General features: G+C 46.7%; 1 protein-coding gene across 3 annotated transcripts in view; it reads left to right on the top strand.

Moving 5' to 3' along the window:
- kiaa1109 (KIAA1109 ortholog) overlaps nucleotides 1-15949 on the top strand; it is a 66048-nt gene that overhangs the window by 6446 nt on the left and 43653 nt on the right. For all 3 annotated transcript variants that reach the window (XM_068717620.1, XM_068717619.1, XM_068717618.1), the window contains exons 9-32: nucleotides 862-941; nucleotides 1643-1793; nucleotides 1964-2120; nucleotides 2569-2647; nucleotides 3839-3930; nucleotides 4075-4192; nucleotides 4291-4446; nucleotides 5252-5349; nucleotides 5551-5735; nucleotides 6437-6543; nucleotides 6719-6954; nucleotides 7057-7275; nucleotides 7725-7862; nucleotides 8891-9067; nucleotides 9590-9718; nucleotides 10363-10482; nucleotides 10628-10959; nucleotides 11800-12050; nucleotides 12186-12426; nucleotides 12532-13023; nucleotides 14069-14342; nucleotides 14458-14595; nucleotides 14725-14795; nucleotides 15000-15173. In XM_068717620.1, the coding sequence (XP_068573721.1) occupies nucleotides 862-941; nucleotides 1643-1793; nucleotides 1964-2120; nucleotides 2569-2647; nucleotides 3839-3930; nucleotides 4075-4192; nucleotides 4291-4446; nucleotides 5252-5349; nucleotides 5551-5735; nucleotides 6437-6543; nucleotides 6719-6954; nucleotides 7057-7275; nucleotides 7725-7862; nucleotides 8891-9067; nucleotides 9590-9718; nucleotides 10363-10482; nucleotides 10628-10959; nucleotides 11800-12050; nucleotides 12186-12426; nucleotides 12532-13023; nucleotides 14069-14342; nucleotides 14458-14595; nucleotides 14725-14795; nucleotides 15000-15173 (4215 nt within the window). The remainder of the gene's footprint in view (nucleotides 1-861; nucleotides 942-1642; nucleotides 1794-1963; nucleotides 2121-2568; nucleotides 2648-3838; nucleotides 3931-4074; nucleotides 4193-4290; nucleotides 4447-5251; nucleotides 5350-5550; nucleotides 5736-6436; nucleotides 6544-6718; nucleotides 6955-7056; nucleotides 7276-7724; nucleotides 7863-8890; nucleotides 9068-9589; nucleotides 9719-10362; nucleotides 10483-10627; nucleotides 10960-11799; nucleotides 12051-12185; nucleotides 12427-12531; nucleotides 13024-14068; nucleotides 14343-14457; nucleotides 14596-14724; nucleotides 14796-14999; nucleotides 15174-15949) is intronic.

The raw sequence follows: 15949 nt of genomic DNA, 5'->3' as shown, positions 1-15949 counted from the left end.
GTATGAAATGGATAATTCTGTGTAATGCTCTCTCTCTCTCTCTCTCTCTCTCTCTCTCTCTCTCTCTCTCTCTCTCTCTCTCTCTCTCTCTCTCTCTCTCTCTCTCTCTCTCTCTCTCTCTCTCTCTCTCTCTCTTTTCTTCTTCTTGCTGTTATTCCTGCAATATGTATTGTTTGGTGTGAATTCTTAAACACAGGCAGAGGACTCGCTCTATATTTCTTTTGTTTTTACAAAATGACAATTTTAGCCTGCAGCCTTCTTAAAAGCATAAGAGATATTAAATGTATATATATATATATATATATATATATATATATATATATATATATATATATGTATGTATGTGTATATGTATGTATATATATATATATATATATATATATATATATATATATATATATACACATACATATACACATATATATATATATATATATATATATATATATATATATATATATATATATATATATATATATATATATGTATGTGTATATATATATATATATATATATGTATGTGTATATATATATATACATACATACATACATACATACATACATACATATATATATATATATATATATATATATATGTATGTATGTATGTATGTATGTATGTATGTATGTATGTATGTATGTATGTATGTATGTATGTATGTATGTATGTATGTATGTATGTATGTATGTATCTCTCTATCAATCAGAATTGGGCGATTGAAACTTTTAACACCAAAAACATTGGCAGAATGTTTAAATAAGGCATCCCCCCTCCACTGTATTTATTTTTCAGAATAGAATTGATAACCTTTATAATCTGTACTTCCTTCTGAACTCTGACCTGGTGATATTTCCCATCTAGACCTCCCAGACTAATGGGCGAAGGCTTTGTGGTCATGCAGTCCAACGATGTCGACATCTACTATTACCAGGACGAACCCGGTATGCACACACACACACACACACACACACACCACACACACACACACCACACACACACACATACACATACATACACACACACACACACACACACACACACACACACACACACTTTCTCTAATGGAGAAATACTGTGTTTTGCTTTCGAGTAGAGTACTATACAATATGTATAGTTTTAGTATGGACATTGTAGCCAGTATGTATATAGTATATTTTACTGGAGCACAAAGTTCTTCATAGATCCAACCTCTTGATTTAGCTCTCAAGGTGCAACAGATTGATATATTTACCTTTTTTAAAACGTACTAAATGTTTTCGACTAAAAAAAAGTTACGATGTCGTCGTCTGGCAAATATTCCTGTATTTTTTTTGCAATATATATCGCAGATAGAAAAAAAAAAAATTGCAATGTTGTTTTTCAATATCGTGCAGCCCTTCTATAAAACAAGCCTTGATACTTCAGCGCTAGCATAAAAATATGAGCATGACCGATGTACGTTGGCTAAATGATGAAGGAGCCGTAGAAAAGGAGTTTTGTACAGTTGTGTGTTTTTGTTCGGTGTTTGTTACCAAGTTTAAGGCTTGAAAACTGTGTGTGTGTGTGTGTGTGTGTGTGTGTGTGTGTGTGTGTGTGTGTGTGTGTGTGTGTGTGTGTGTGTGTGTGTGTGTGTGTGTGTGTGTGTGTGTGTGTGTGTGTGCAGGTCTGGTCCCTGAGGAGCAGGAGGCTGGGGAGGAGGCGGAGACGTGCAGCGAGGGCGATAAGCTTCAGGACCTGCCTCCTTGCTGGGGTCTGGACATCGTCTGCGGTAAAGGAACCGACTTCAACTACGGCCCTTGGGCGGATCGTCAGAGGTGAGCGATGAACGCGGAGCGCTGCTCTTGCGTCTTCCGCGTGCGCTCGAGCGGCGTACCGATCTGTAATGGGTGTAAGAAGAGTGCCGCGGTCAAGAATGACTCAAGGCGTTTGGAGTTGGGCTTCGCAGATACGGTCTCTCATTCACACGAGCTCTTGATTTCCTCAGGGACTGTCTGTGGAAGTTCTTCCTGCCGGCTGACTACCAGGCCATGAAAGTCACAGAGGATGCCGAGCCGGGAAAACCCAGACAGATCCAGGCCTTCGAGCTGCGCATGAACATCATCGCCGACGCCACCATCGATCTGCTTTTTACCAAAAACAGGGTGACTCTTTCTTCTCCCTTTTCTCTCTTTTTTTTATTTTTCTTCTTCTTCTTCTCGCCGACCTCTGTGATCTTTCTTCCTCCCCCTCGCCGCTCCACTTATCTTTGTCTTCATGCGTCATCGTGTTTGAGCTGTCGATATCGCTTCATGTTTTATGCTTTTTCAAATTTTCCTCTTGGACCGGCGCATGGATTTTCACAAAGCTAAGCGTGTGAAGTGCATACTAAACATCAACATAAATGCACGTTGAATAAAAACATAAAAAGGCAGTGACAGATTGTCAAGCTATTACCTCCTTTTTGAACATATTTTAGTTAACGATTGGGGGACTTTCTTTTATTCTGAAGGCCCCCCCCTCTGCTGATTTGACAGCGTATGTGACTGCTCTGTTTACTCTCTCTCTCCCCCGCCCCCCCCCCCCACGCTCTGTATTCATCCCTGTTACTAGGAAACCAATGCCATCCATGTGAATGTAGGTGCAGGCTCTTACCTGGAAGTCAACATCCCCATGACTGTGGGAGAGAACGGTAAGTCTGCATTTCAAACAAAAAAAAATAAGAGCAGAGTAGACCAAAATGTCAGCACTCGGATCAGTTCCCACAGCAGATGTCCCGCTGGCTTAAAGGCAACTCTTGTTCTTATAGAAGCGTACGTCGACCGTTTCCATTGTCTGCCGGTAATCTGGATGAACTCGTGCTACAGGAAGTCAAAAAGTGTTGTTCAGTGACAAATCAAGATTCTTCAAGCTGGTCAAATTTGGCCTTTTTAGTTATTTGACATATTGATTTCCATTGAAAACCAGTTCTTTTTACGACATTTGCCTCATTGTTTAGCTTGTCCCGCCCTCAATTTGACTGTTCTCAGTCAGTATCGATGCTCTGATGACGCCGTTTTAAGTTTCCTCTATAAATATCCACCGTCTGCTACCTGCTCGGCACCGAACTGCAGACGGACACGGTTAGCGACTAGCTGGTGGACATAGTGGAGCATTCAGCGGCTAAAGGGACTCAAAACAGAGCTGAAAGAGAGAAAATATTCAACTTAAGATCATCAGGTGAACACAAACTCCACACCAAATCAACGACCTCTTTGTGACCTCTGGACGTGTAAATAAGTGAAATCAATTTCTACCAAAACACAATACCAACCTCTGTTACCAAGGGCTGTGAAGTCATGGCCGAACTATTTTCCACGAGGAATTAGCAGAACTAAGGAGTGTGTTACCAATAAACCAAAAGCTTAATCAGCTCGAGTCGGTCTGCATAGGCCTGAAGCCACCCCCCCCCCCCCCCCCCCCCCCCCCCCCCAGCGCTCCAGCACAGAACGCCGACTCCTCCTTTATTCATATTAAACATGTCCCGTGTCCAAAATTTGCACCGACTCCCCAGCAATCCACCCACCAAGTGTGAAGTAGATCGGGTGAACCGCTCTGGAGATAAAGGGCACACAGACGGGACAGAATAACACAGCTGACCCCGGGGAACGTTGACATTCTCAACGCTGATGGATGTGAAAAACGTGAAATAATTTATCGCGCCGAGCTCCTGATATTTTGTCAGTCATCAGTCAACGCCCTCCTTCTGTCTCCAGAAATGCGGTTACCGTAAGTAACCGTTCAAATTTAGCCGGTAAATGACATTATTTCGAGAACCTGGCCCCAGCGCTGGGTTTTTGAGAATTGATGGTCCCGCCTGCGTGTCCCTCTCCTCTGCCCTCAGGCTACTCTCCCACCATCAAAGGCCAGCTGCTGCACGTGGACACCACCAGCAGCATGCAGTACAGGACTCTCCTGGAGGCCGAGATGCTGGCTGTGAGTAGCAGAGACGCTTTTGGAACTCTTACTTCTCCGATCGACTTAAGATGCATGGGAAAGTTGAGTTGGACGTGCACAGAAAGTGAAATCATGTGCTGCCTCTCCCTTTTTTTTTTTTTTTTTTTTTTCTTCATATTTCAGTTTCACGTCATAGCCAGCTACCCTCGTGTGTGGAACATGCCTCAGTCGTGGCAGTGTGAGATTGAGGTGTACAAGGCCACATACCACTTCATCTACGCCCAGAAGAACTTCTTCACCGGTGAGCTCTCCGGCAAACGCGCTTCACGTCATTTTAGCGTTTATGAACCGTAACGGGTGAAGGTCCCGCTTTCTCACTGCTCCCTCTGTTCTTCTTAGATTTGATCCAGGACTGGGCGAGTGACAGCGCCCCGGACATCTACTCCTTCGTGCCGTACTCCTGGAAGTTCAAGGTGCTGTTCCACCAGTTCGAGATGATCTGGGCGGCAAATCAGCACAACTGGGTCGACTGCTCCACCAAGCAGCAGGAGAACGGTGAGAAAGAGCGTCTGTCAAATAGACTGACTGACTTCTGAGCTGAGCTGAATTCAATCTCTTATTAGTCGTAGATTAATATTTTTAAGTATTTATTATGAGGAGATGTTTTACGTATTTCATATATTTTCTTTTTTTGATGCCAACTTAAAAGTAAGACAGAAATGTGTTCCCTTTTAAAGAACGAGAAATGATTTGTTTCTTCGGTAAGATGCTTCATTTTCATCATTGACTGCTGTTAACATCTGCACCAGACTTCTGTAACAATGTGCCAACATTGAACATTAGTCAGTTCACATGTGTCCATATAATTCTGTGATGATAAAGAAAGGCGGATTAAAAAAAAGAGAAGGAAACAGACTGAGAAAATAATAAAAAAAAAAATAATAATTTTATTATTCCTTTATTATTTGGTTTAATAATGGTTTGAATAATTACTGACAAAAAAAAGGATTTCTAAAGTGAAGTGCACAATTTTTGTCCCCCCCCCACTAAAGTTACATGAAACAATAACGCTGTTTTATTTCCATGTATAATGATAATATGGGCGATACAGATGTTTTGCAGCGGAACAAATGGACTTCATGTTAGATCTGTGTTTAGCATAAGCATTAGCGCCGACAATAAAAATGAAAAGAAATCCAGCCACGAAAGCGATCGATGACTTAATGCCTCCTGAGCGCTGGAAGCAGATGTCCGTGACAGGATACTTTGACTCTATTAAGTCATGATATATCGTACATACAGTATATACTCCACTTAATCCCAGGGCAGACTAATCAATTGCTTTATTGATCTCCTATAGTGTACCTTGCAGCGTGTGGCGAGACGCTGAATATAGACTTCACTTTGCCTTTCAATGAGTTTGTTCCCACCACCTGCAACACCCGCTTCAGCTTGAAGGTGAGCCGTGCTTTCAGTGCATATGATCTGTTGATTTGAGTGTGCTCAAATATTCATATTCATATTGTTTGGATGCTTTTGTATTGCTATGCGCCTGTAGATTGACTGTGAATACGTGTGGGTGAATGCACTTATATATATGTGTGTGTGTGTGTGTGTGTGTGTGTGTGTGTGTGTGTGTGTGTGCTTCGTCCTCCTCAGGCGGAGGACACGGACATGCGACTGTCTCTGCCGGAGTGCCACCCGAGCCGCGACCCCCTCCTCACCCTGTCCAAAGAATACCAGAACGTCAAGCTGCCCCCGGACATGTTCATGCCGGGGGAACACCAAAGCGCCCCCCCTCCCAAAACCACCAAGTCCCGCTGGAGGAACATCACCCACGCAGAGTGAGTTAAACCTGGGAGTTATTCCTCTGTAGTTGTGTGTGTGTGTGTGGGTGGGTGGGGGGGTGGGGGGTGGGGGGGTGGGGGGGGGGCGCGAGTGTGTTAGCGAAGAGCAGGGTGACTCATCGTCGTAACACACTGACTCACATCAATCCTAAGTAGTAGGTGGTAATTTAAAGTAAATGTACCACTAACCTTCACTTTATAGCCTGTTTACTGTTTTAGGTATTTGAGACGAAGATATGAAGTATAAGCTTTTTCTATTTCCTTTTTAATACGCGTCCATCAGTTATTTATCCGTCTGGGTCTACATTCCTTCTGGAGGCAAGGTTCTGGGTCAGGGTCAGGGAAGGTTCAAATCGATTTAAATAGTTTGGTAGCAAATGCATCGTGCACTCCGCACATAAGTCAAAAATTCAGATCATTTATAATCCATGACCCCGAGCGAGACTGCACTGATGCAGCACCACGAGAGACCCGCTCACACACCCCCCCCCCGGGGAGGCTACGATCAAACTCTGTCCGGACCGTTGCACTCGGTGCCGCAGAGAAATCGGCCGTGACCCATTTGCCGTCTCTCGTCCTCGAATTGGAACGGTTCATGAAGCGAACGATGTACCGGAAAATCCACTCTGAAAATGATGATAAACTCTGTATTACGACTGTGAACTGTGAGTGTGTATTTTTCCCCCTCCTTGCATCAGAGCTGGCTGGGTGGATTGCTGGAGCGTACCCAACTTCTTGCTCATCATTGACTACACTTGGCACCCCATTTATCCCCAGAAGGCCGATGAGCAGCTCAAACAGTCGCGTAAGCTCTACCGCTTTAGTATCAATTCTCTGCTGTTGGTTCCAAAGCCAGCCGTGACAAAACGACTGTGTAGGAAATTTGAACGGTCTCTCACGTCTTTTGCTCAGTCGCCTTGCTAACGTCTTGTTTTTAAAATGGCCTTTTTGTCTCACTCGCCTGTGATCTGCGTCTGCAGTGTCTGAGATGGAGGAATCCATGCTGTCGGCTCTGCGGCCCCCGGAGCACACCGGCGGGGTGCACCACAACGCCCAGCCGCGCTACACCTCCACGTCCGCCTCGGCGGCCCACGGCCGGATGCCCGCCGACCCCTCGGAGCTCCCCCCCGACAGACTTCACGTGGAGATGGAAATGTCCCCGGATTCTCAAATCATCCTCTATGGGCCTTTGCTCCGAGCGCTGATCTCCATCAAGGTACGGAAATCCCTCCTGTCCGTCTCGGTGGCAACCTTTCGGTATAATCGGTCCTGGATAATAGTGAACCGGGAAAGAATTTGGGTGTCGTGTTCCCCACAGGAAAACTATTTCGGCGAGGACGACATGTACACAGACTTTGAGGAGGCGGTATCCAGCCCCGTGTTGTCCACCTCCACCTCCTCGGGCCTCGGCTGGTCTCCTCTGGGAATGGAGGACAGCGAACAGAGGGAAAACTCAAACATCCATCCCCTGGACCTGCGCCCGTGGGACATCACCGTGCTCATCAACCTCTACAAAGTCCACGGCCGACTGCCAATGGTACGACCAGGGACCGCGAGTAGTTCACTTTAATGGTTTGGATTTCCTGTAAAAAAAAACAAAAACAAAGAGAGATCAGTGTAGAAGTTTTAGCAAATTGGGATACGGTCAAAGATTAAGACACTAAAAATATCACTTCATTACAATGTGTACTAAATATAATGGGCATGCAGCAGTAGAGACATTGGAAAATGTTTCATATATAGAAATAGATTTATAAAATGTATAAAAAAAAGACATTCACGGGAAGTGTGTAGCTATACATTTGAATCCACCATCATTTGTTTCCTGGCTTGCAAGGAATCTTTTTTTTTTTTTTTTTTTTTTTTTGGGGGGGGGTTTAAAACCTGCCAACCGTGCCTTTTTTTGAAGTCTGTGTGGGTTTCTGTATACGAAAAACAACATGATGCATGACTCCACATTTTCCCTCTCTATGTCTGTGCCTCCAGCACTGCAGCAGCGAGGGTCCCGAAGGTCCATCCGGCTTCTTGGAGCGGCTGTGTTTCGAGATGAAAAAGGGTTACAAGGAGACGATGCTTCAGCTGCTCCTGTCTCCCATTCACATCTTCATCAGCGACAACTACCAGGTCAGAAACACACCGGCCGCACCGGTGCCCGATGGGCCGCTTCTTATTGCCCCATACAGTGCAGTCAGATTTATGTTTTGTCTGTGGGAATTTGCTGAGGATAAAAATAATTAGGAACAGTGATGGAGTTTGTGTCCAGATGCTTGTAATCCAATAGTCCAACAGTAATACAAATGTGCTGCTTCTACGGAAGCCCTGAGAGAAATGGATTTCACTCTGATCTAAATAGTTTTCTCTCCTGTGTTCATGACATGTGAACAGGTGATTTAAAAAAAGTTTTTCATTGTTGTCATACTCATTTCAGCCACAAGAGGCTTAATTGCACCAATACCCTGCGTTCTAAATGGGAGTTTTAATTTACATAACTTAAAACACACAATATATATATGTACCTTGTGTTTAGAGAGCATGGCCAAAAAACAGGAATGCTTTTTAGTCCATGAGAGAACATGGGAGGAAAAAAATGATCCTGGCAAAACCTTTTATCCACATGTGTTCTAAAGTCTTAATTTCCATCATACTTGGAAAATGGATATTTTTTATTCTCTCTTGCCTCTCGGGGCTTCCTTACACCTCATGTGTGACAATTAATACACAGACGACTACTCTTTAATCTGGCAACTAATGGGGTGACTCAGTCCTTAGAAAACACCCTGCATAAAGCTTGCATAATATCCAGCCACATCATTGCATAAGCACCTGCCTATTGTATAAGCACACAGAATCACTAAGCTTTAGCCCTGAGTTTGGATCCTATTTGCTGTTATAGAGTGAATATCTTTCCTTAATCCCCGACAAAGCACGCGTGTCCTTCATCTCTCTCCTCTACTGAGATGACAAACTCATTTATTTGTGTGTGTGTTACTTGAACGGGGATATTACAGAATGCTGAAGATTACACAAGTTGCTGATATAAGATCAAAACATTTGTGTGTGTGTGTGTGTGTGTGTGTGTGTGTGTGTGTGTGCGTGCGTGTGCGTGCGCGTGTGCGTGCGCGTGCGCGTGCGTCCTATTCTTTCGCCCACAGCGTCCCACGGCGGACGGGGTTTTGAGGGACGGCCACCTGAGCCTGTCGGGTCTGCAGATGAGGGCCCACGCCATGTTCTCCGCTCAGGGCCTCCCACTGGGCGGCGACACTCTGGAGTACGCCTGGCTCATCGACATGCAGGCCGGGGGCCTCACCGGCAGAGTCACAGTCCCGCAGGTGTGTGTGTGTGTGTGTGTGTGTGTTTGTGTGTGTGTGTCTTACGTAAAAGAGCGATTTGGAATGTGGAAGGGATAAATGCGTGCAGCCTGAAGATTATGATTACATCATGGATCTTTAGGTCAGCTGAGTGGGAGTGTGTGTGTGTGTGTGTGTGTGTGTGTGTGTGTGTGTGTGTGTGTGTGTGTGTGTGTGTGTGTGTGTGTGTGTGTGTGTGTGTGTGACCGCGATAAAGTACTTTTAAAAAAGCTTGCTTGTATAAACGACTTGTGCGATATAATACGAGCCAACTTTTGTTTATTTCTAACGTTGTTGAGACTGTCAGACCAAGTCATCATTGTTGTTATATTGTATCTTGTGGCGGTGTTGTTGTTTGATTGTTTTTCTGCTCTAAGCCTTTCCTTGTGCTTTTGTCCACCCCCACGATGACTGTGTTTATTCTACTCTCGCCCCAGCAGTAAATGTATTCATCGATTGTGTTGAAGTACTAACGGCCCTTTTTTTTGCGCTTGTGATTATTAGGTGGCCAGTATGATAGAGTGGGGGGAGAATTTCCTCTTCCACGGGGTGTCCCGAGAGTTCCAGCTGGAGCAACCCAAGCCCTCCGTCATCTGCCAGCACGGCGTCGATCGCCGCATCTGCGACGCCAAGGTACAAACAGGAAGTAGACGACAAAACGCTGCACAGCCTGAGCCGTGTGTGTGTGTGTGTGTGTGTGTGTGTGTGTGTGTGTGCGTGTGTGTGTGTGTGTGTGTGTGTGTGTGTGTGTGTGTTACCAAATCAGCTCATTATGGCTTCTTTTTTTTTTGTGAGATTTGAATGTTGGTCAGAACTGTCCGGTGTGAAGGGAAAGGTGCAAATGACATCAGACAATTAAAAAAAAAAAAAGGAGACCACTAAAGCTTTGTCTAATGATGATGACTCAGAAAGCCCACTTTTTTATCTTTTTTTTTTTTTTTTTTAAGCAGCCGGAGACAAAACTACAACTATTGATGTACTCACAGCCACCTCACATGGCTTACAGACACAACACCGTGACGTATGAAGTCACTTTAAGAGGAAGCTAGTCTGTTTCACAAAATGTCTTGTTTGTTTGCAAATACTAACAAGGATATTTTTTTTTTTTTTTTCTCTGCCTGAGAGCCTTTGTTAGTTTCTGACAACAGAGCAGCTGTGGCTACCGGCCATGGAGCTGTGTGGAAAGCAAAGCCAGTGCATTTAACGATGGCTTCTCCTTGCAACCATTGGGGGACCAAAAAAAAAGCTTTAAAAAAGTTGTTGTTTTGTTTTTGCAGCTGAGCTGCCTGCCGGGTCACTGTCGCACATCAGAGGAGCTGAAGTACACCATGACCCGGCTGGCCATGGATGGAGTTGACCTCTTCATCGTGGAGCATGGCTGCGCTGCCAACATCAGGGTAATTAGCTCCAACTGTTTATGCATTGTGTTTCAAGAAAATATGTTTATTTATAAATCTTGAACTCATTTAAATCCCTGTCATGTGCTGTTTGATTTTTAGTATGTGTAAAGATCCTTCCTTTTTTTTTTTTAAACCTCCCCAGACGGCCATCATTCATGTCGCCAACTGCAACCTGCACAACCAGGCGGTGGGAGAAGGCATCAGCGCCGTGGTGCAGGACGTGAACATCCGGCAGTACATTGAGCAGCAGCAGCACAGCGAGGCGACCAGGCTGCAGCCGGCCGGACAGGGTCAGGGTCTGGGTCAGCCGCCGGGTCTCGGGCAGCCCGCTCTGCTGCGGCGCTCCGTCTGGCTGGAGGCGGGTTCGGTCAACCTGAACCTCATCACGGCAGACGTCGCCCTGGCCGCCGACCATCCGGCCAAATGTGAAGTCCAGAGGCACTTTCTGGAGCTGCACGACGCTCACACCAAACGGTAGGAAAGCCGGTCTGCCTGCGTGTTACAGTATTCTCTCTTTCAAGCACAGTTTCCTCACAAAAGGAATAATGTCAGAAGCTTCTTTTCTATGTCGAAATGACTCACTGGCTGCATCACAGCTCTCCGTGTGATGAGTCACAGATACAGTCATAAGATGTAATGTGAAGTAGGTCTGTTTTAAACAACACGAGAGATGATTCATGTTCCGTCATGTTCGGGGATCCGGCTCATGATATGTGATAATCAGACTGTCAGACCGCTGTGATAATGAATTCAACATAATTGAAGAGCTCATAAAGGGTCTGCGGGGAGCTGTTATCAGTGCAGATGTTCTTGTCTCGCTCGTACTTGGACACAATGTTTCTCATTACTTTAGCTTAATGTCCTGTGTGTGGGTTATGAGGAAGTTTAAAGTGTCTATGTATGTACGTTCATCATGCTGGAAGTGTATACTAAAGGGAAACTAAACGTTTCTGTAAGGAGCTTTTAACTGGTCATGAAACGGTGTCAATTTAATACCGACGATCAAACAAAAAAAGTGTTGAAAATAGTCTCAAATGCACGCGCTGGAACAGATTATGACGCAAGGCGGCCGTGCTCATGGGAAATGTAGTCTTCGTTCCGTGAAAACACGACTGCTTTTGTCTACAGGGGTAAAACAAATTAAAGTATCTCGTAGTTGCTGCACAGAACGAAGACCCGGGTGTTAAACTATTGTCAGATATTAACTAAGAAAGGACCGATGCAACGTTTTTAATCGACGAGAGCCTGCAGCATCTTACAGACGACTCCGTCCTTTCACTTTGCTCACCTCTCCCTTTACCCTCCTCTCCTCAGACTCTGGTTCCTGTGGCCAGAAGAGGCCGGCATTCGCAACAAGCGCAGCAGGAACCGCTGCGGCTGCCTCGGAGGCTGCCGGTTCTTCGGCGGGACCAACATGGGCCTGGACTTCTTCAAGCTCGAGGAGCTGACGCCGTCCTCCTCGTCCGCGTTCTCCTCCTCCAGCACCGAGCCGGACATGTCTTACGGCCAGTCTCTGCTGCAGCCGGGGGAGTGGATTATAACCAAGGAGACGCCTAAAGTGGATGGTATGCATTTCGCAAAGTTTTGATGTAGATTTCCAGAATGAATGCGTGGGCCGCAAAATACTGAATGCATCATAAAAAAAAAAGTACACGCCTGGAAGTATCGACGGTCGATTAACCAAATGCGTGTTTTCTCAGGGAGGGTTGTCGGACTGAAGACGGACACGCACTCGCCCTGCCTGCCTCCCGAGCTGCCTGAGAGGCGGGGCCAGCAACACCTCAGCCTCCAGGTGCCCCAACGCTCCCACAGCTCCGCCTCTTCCTCTGAGGAAAACAGCACCTCTAGTGCCGCGTTGCCCCTGCTGGCCGGAGAGAGGGACACCCCCTCGCCGAGCACGGAGGACCGCATGTTCCCCATGAACGGCAAAAGCCCCGCCGAGTGAGTCAGAGCGTGCGCTTTAGGAATCGCAAGCAGGATTTTCAATCTCTTTTAAATATAATCTCTAATTCTGATGTCCAAACTTGTTGTCCCCCCTCTGCGCAGCACCCTAGGGGACGTCCCGGAGGTCTCGCCAGTCTCACCCAACAGCTCCCAGGACCGCTCCTCGGTGCGCTCCCCCCTCTGCTCCCCGCTCAAGCGCCAGTCCTCCGTGCAGTCCGGTCGACTGGGCAGCACCAAGAGCCTGTCGGCCGCCGTCTTCACCGACAAGCCCCCGCCGGTCCTGTCCGGAGGCGTCCAGTTCAGCAGCGAGGTCTCCCGCAGCGACGAGAACGTCCTGGACTCGCCGCGTCAGCGCCGGAGCTACGGCTCCTTCCCCTTCACGCCGTCGGCGGACTCCAACACCTTCCACCAGTACCGCTCGGCGGACTCCAGCATGTCGGTGGCCGACAGCGAGGCCTACTTCTCCGCCGCCGAGGACTTCGAGCCGATCAGCAGCGCCGACGAGGGGCCCGGGACGTACCCGGGTCGCAAGAAGAAGAGGAGGCAGCAGATGCAGCAGCCGCAGCAGCCGCCGTACCACATGGAGAACTACAGGTCAGCTCGGATGATGATGATCTCGGCTTCAGTGGAAAAGTTCTCAAAGTTAAAGGGTTGGGAGGGACGCTCGGATCAAAAACTAAGCCCGGGATTAAGGTGACGTTAGAGTCCAGACAGCTCAGAGTAGGATCAGATAAATGAATGACCTCTCCAGCGAGCTCCCGTTGCTTGAAGTGTTGCCCTTTTTAGATAACGATATAGGGGCCATTCTGAAGGATTTATGATTTACATTTTAAGGTTGCCACGAATGCAGGAATTCGATGGTTCATAAAGTGCCCTCAATTGGCTCGTTCCCCGTCACTGTGAAATACCAACGGCATGATTGCAGCGTTGTGAAGAAGAATTACACGGTGTTTAACAGCATGTACTTGGAAACCATCGCAGTGGAATGAAAAGAACAGGCCGTAAACTGTCGCGCCAAATAACTTCTGATCGCTCTGACATAAATGTCTTCATGGCGCAACATGCCGGAATACATGAACGCTGTTATGACATTTTATTTTTAATGTTTAATGCCCCAACAAGTTTTGCATTTCATCTTGTTAAGCAACTTTCCCCCCCCCGAAGCTAAACACACGCTGCAGCTTTTTCATTTATTGCTCTGATTCGATCATTCCAGGATGGATGGGATCTAGGAGGCTTGTGGCAAATGCGATGTTTGATCCGCGGGCGGCCACTTACTGCGGCTGTGTTTTTTGCAAATTGGATTTTCGGGCCTCGCTCTGCAAATACCTCGTCATCTTTCTATTACCCCGAGATGTTCTCGCACTGATTGCGACGCGCTTTTTTTTTTTTTTTTTGTTTGATTGATACGGCCTCCACTCCAACACAAGTAATCAATTCGGTCTCGTGAAAGGTTTCAACTGGTGCGAGCCTGTTGAAACGTAAGGCTGATATTTTTTCAAGAACAATTAATACACAGAGAAGAGCGGACGTAGATTCTGCCTGGTCGCCCCCTTCTTAAAGGGACAATTCATATCAAAGTTATATTCATTTGGTGCCTGTGTGTGAATATTTTTTTTTTCCCCCTTCCCCTACCCAGCCGGAGCTCCATCTACCACAGCGTCGAGGGCCCCCTCACCTACGTCCTCAACGGGGAGCTGATCACCGAGCCGCGGCCCCTGCCCATGCCCCCCATGCTGCCCCCGCTGCCGCCGCAGCCCCTGCCCAGCCACACGTCCCAGGCCTCCTTCGTCTCGGCCCTGGCCATGGAGGAGGAGAGTTCAGTGGAGACGGAGAAGACGGCCGAACCGGGCCCCGTGACCCGCCAGCCCCACGTCATGGCGTGCTACCAGAGCTACCTCGCCCACTACCAGGTAACGGCTTTCACGTTAAAGCCAATCCTAGCATCGAAAAAAACCAAATGCCTCTTTATGAAAGCATTAACGGTGGTAATACCGAGCCTGTTTATGCTCACTCTACCTCTGCCAGGTCTCAAATTGGTCCGTCAAGCAGCCCACCAATAAGAGGACCTCAAAGTCGTCTCTGCACCGCCCCTTAGATTTGGACACGCCCACCAGCGAGGAGAGCGCCGCCTCCTTCGACCAGCTCTCTGTTCCCGGCTTTAAGGTCTTTTGACTAATAACTCACCGTCTGTGTGTGCATGCAGCGAGGGCATTGCCTCCATCAGCATGTAAATACTATAGTTAAACTTCAAACTAATGTCTTGGTCTTCACTTTTTGTCTTTCACACTACAGGTGATAAAGCAGGGCCTCTCAGCCAGCTCTCTCCTGGACAGAGGACTTCAGCTAATGGGAGAGAACAACAGGTATTCACTCAGCTCATCCTATGTATTCTATTTACAGTAACAAACCTATCCACTGAAGACAGCGCGCTTCTTTCTATTCGTGTATCTCAGTATACTTAACAGCACCTGAAGTATGCATTCCATCACACTGTCCTTTCAAGTAGCAGCTCTTTTTGTTATGAGTATATAGCGCCGATCAGAGATTGTGTCCGTGCTCCTCCACAGTACACCATACACCCCGCTGGATAAGAGGGCCATGGAGAACACGGACGAGGACACGACGACAGACGACTGGACTCTGGAGCAGCCCCTGGCTCAGACCAGGACCACGGCCATCGTGGAGGTGAAGGGAGCCGTCAACGTGGTGCTCACGCCCCTAGTGGCTGAATCCCTGGACAGGTACGAACTCCGCTTCATGTAGCTTTTTTTTATTATATTTGATCTGTGCGTGTTATTTTAAAGGGATAATTCATATGTTTTCAGGTGGGGTTGTATGAGGTTCTTATCCATACTCAGTGTATCACTACAGTAGATGGTGGTAGTCTGTTTCGCCAAACTGGGGGTCATCCACTGACTATGGATAAGTACCTCATTCAACCTCATTTCATTTTTTTTAACTATCCCTTTAAGCCAATTGAATCCCTATACACACTGTATCGTGGTTCTAAAATTCCCCAGACAGTGCTTCAGAGTGTAGTCCCGCTCTTGGTCGTCTACCAGTGTGACTCTTGTTTGCTATAAGGCTAACCAGGCTGGGTGTTCTAACGATTAACGGTTATTTTAATAATCGATTAATCTGCCGATTATTTTTTCGATTAATCGATGAATCGGCGGGGAAAAGGCGAGTGAATAAAAACGTGTCTTTAGTCTTGCAAACTATTCCAACTACTCCTGGATAAGGAGTAAACAGCAGCACCAGAAGAGCTACTGGAGGGACGTTACGTTCCTCACTTCAAAACGTAACAACAGTAGGATTCTGTAGTGACTTACTCTGCTGTTGAACTCCCTTCCTCCTCCTCAAGGACTCCAACATGTTTACGTTTTAGGTGCTGAAGCATCACCGTGGTGCTCCTTTATTTAGTGTGAAATGCTGCCACACCTTGGATGACTTAAGTCGCACTGATTTCTCTTCCTCCGCCGTGTGTTTCAGAACGTTACGTGTTTCTCCGATGGTC

This window comes from Cebidichthys violaceus, unplaced genomic scaffold (assembly GCF_023349555.1).
Source record: "Cebidichthys violaceus isolate CVI_PGR_0920_01 unplaced genomic scaffold, fCebVio1.0.p SCAF_22, whole genome shotgun sequence".
NCBI classification, from domain to species: domain Eukaryota; kingdom Metazoa; phylum Chordata; class Actinopteri; order Perciformes; family Stichaeidae; genus Cebidichthys; species Cebidichthys violaceus.
This window is presented reverse-complemented; position numbering and strand designations above follow the sequence as displayed.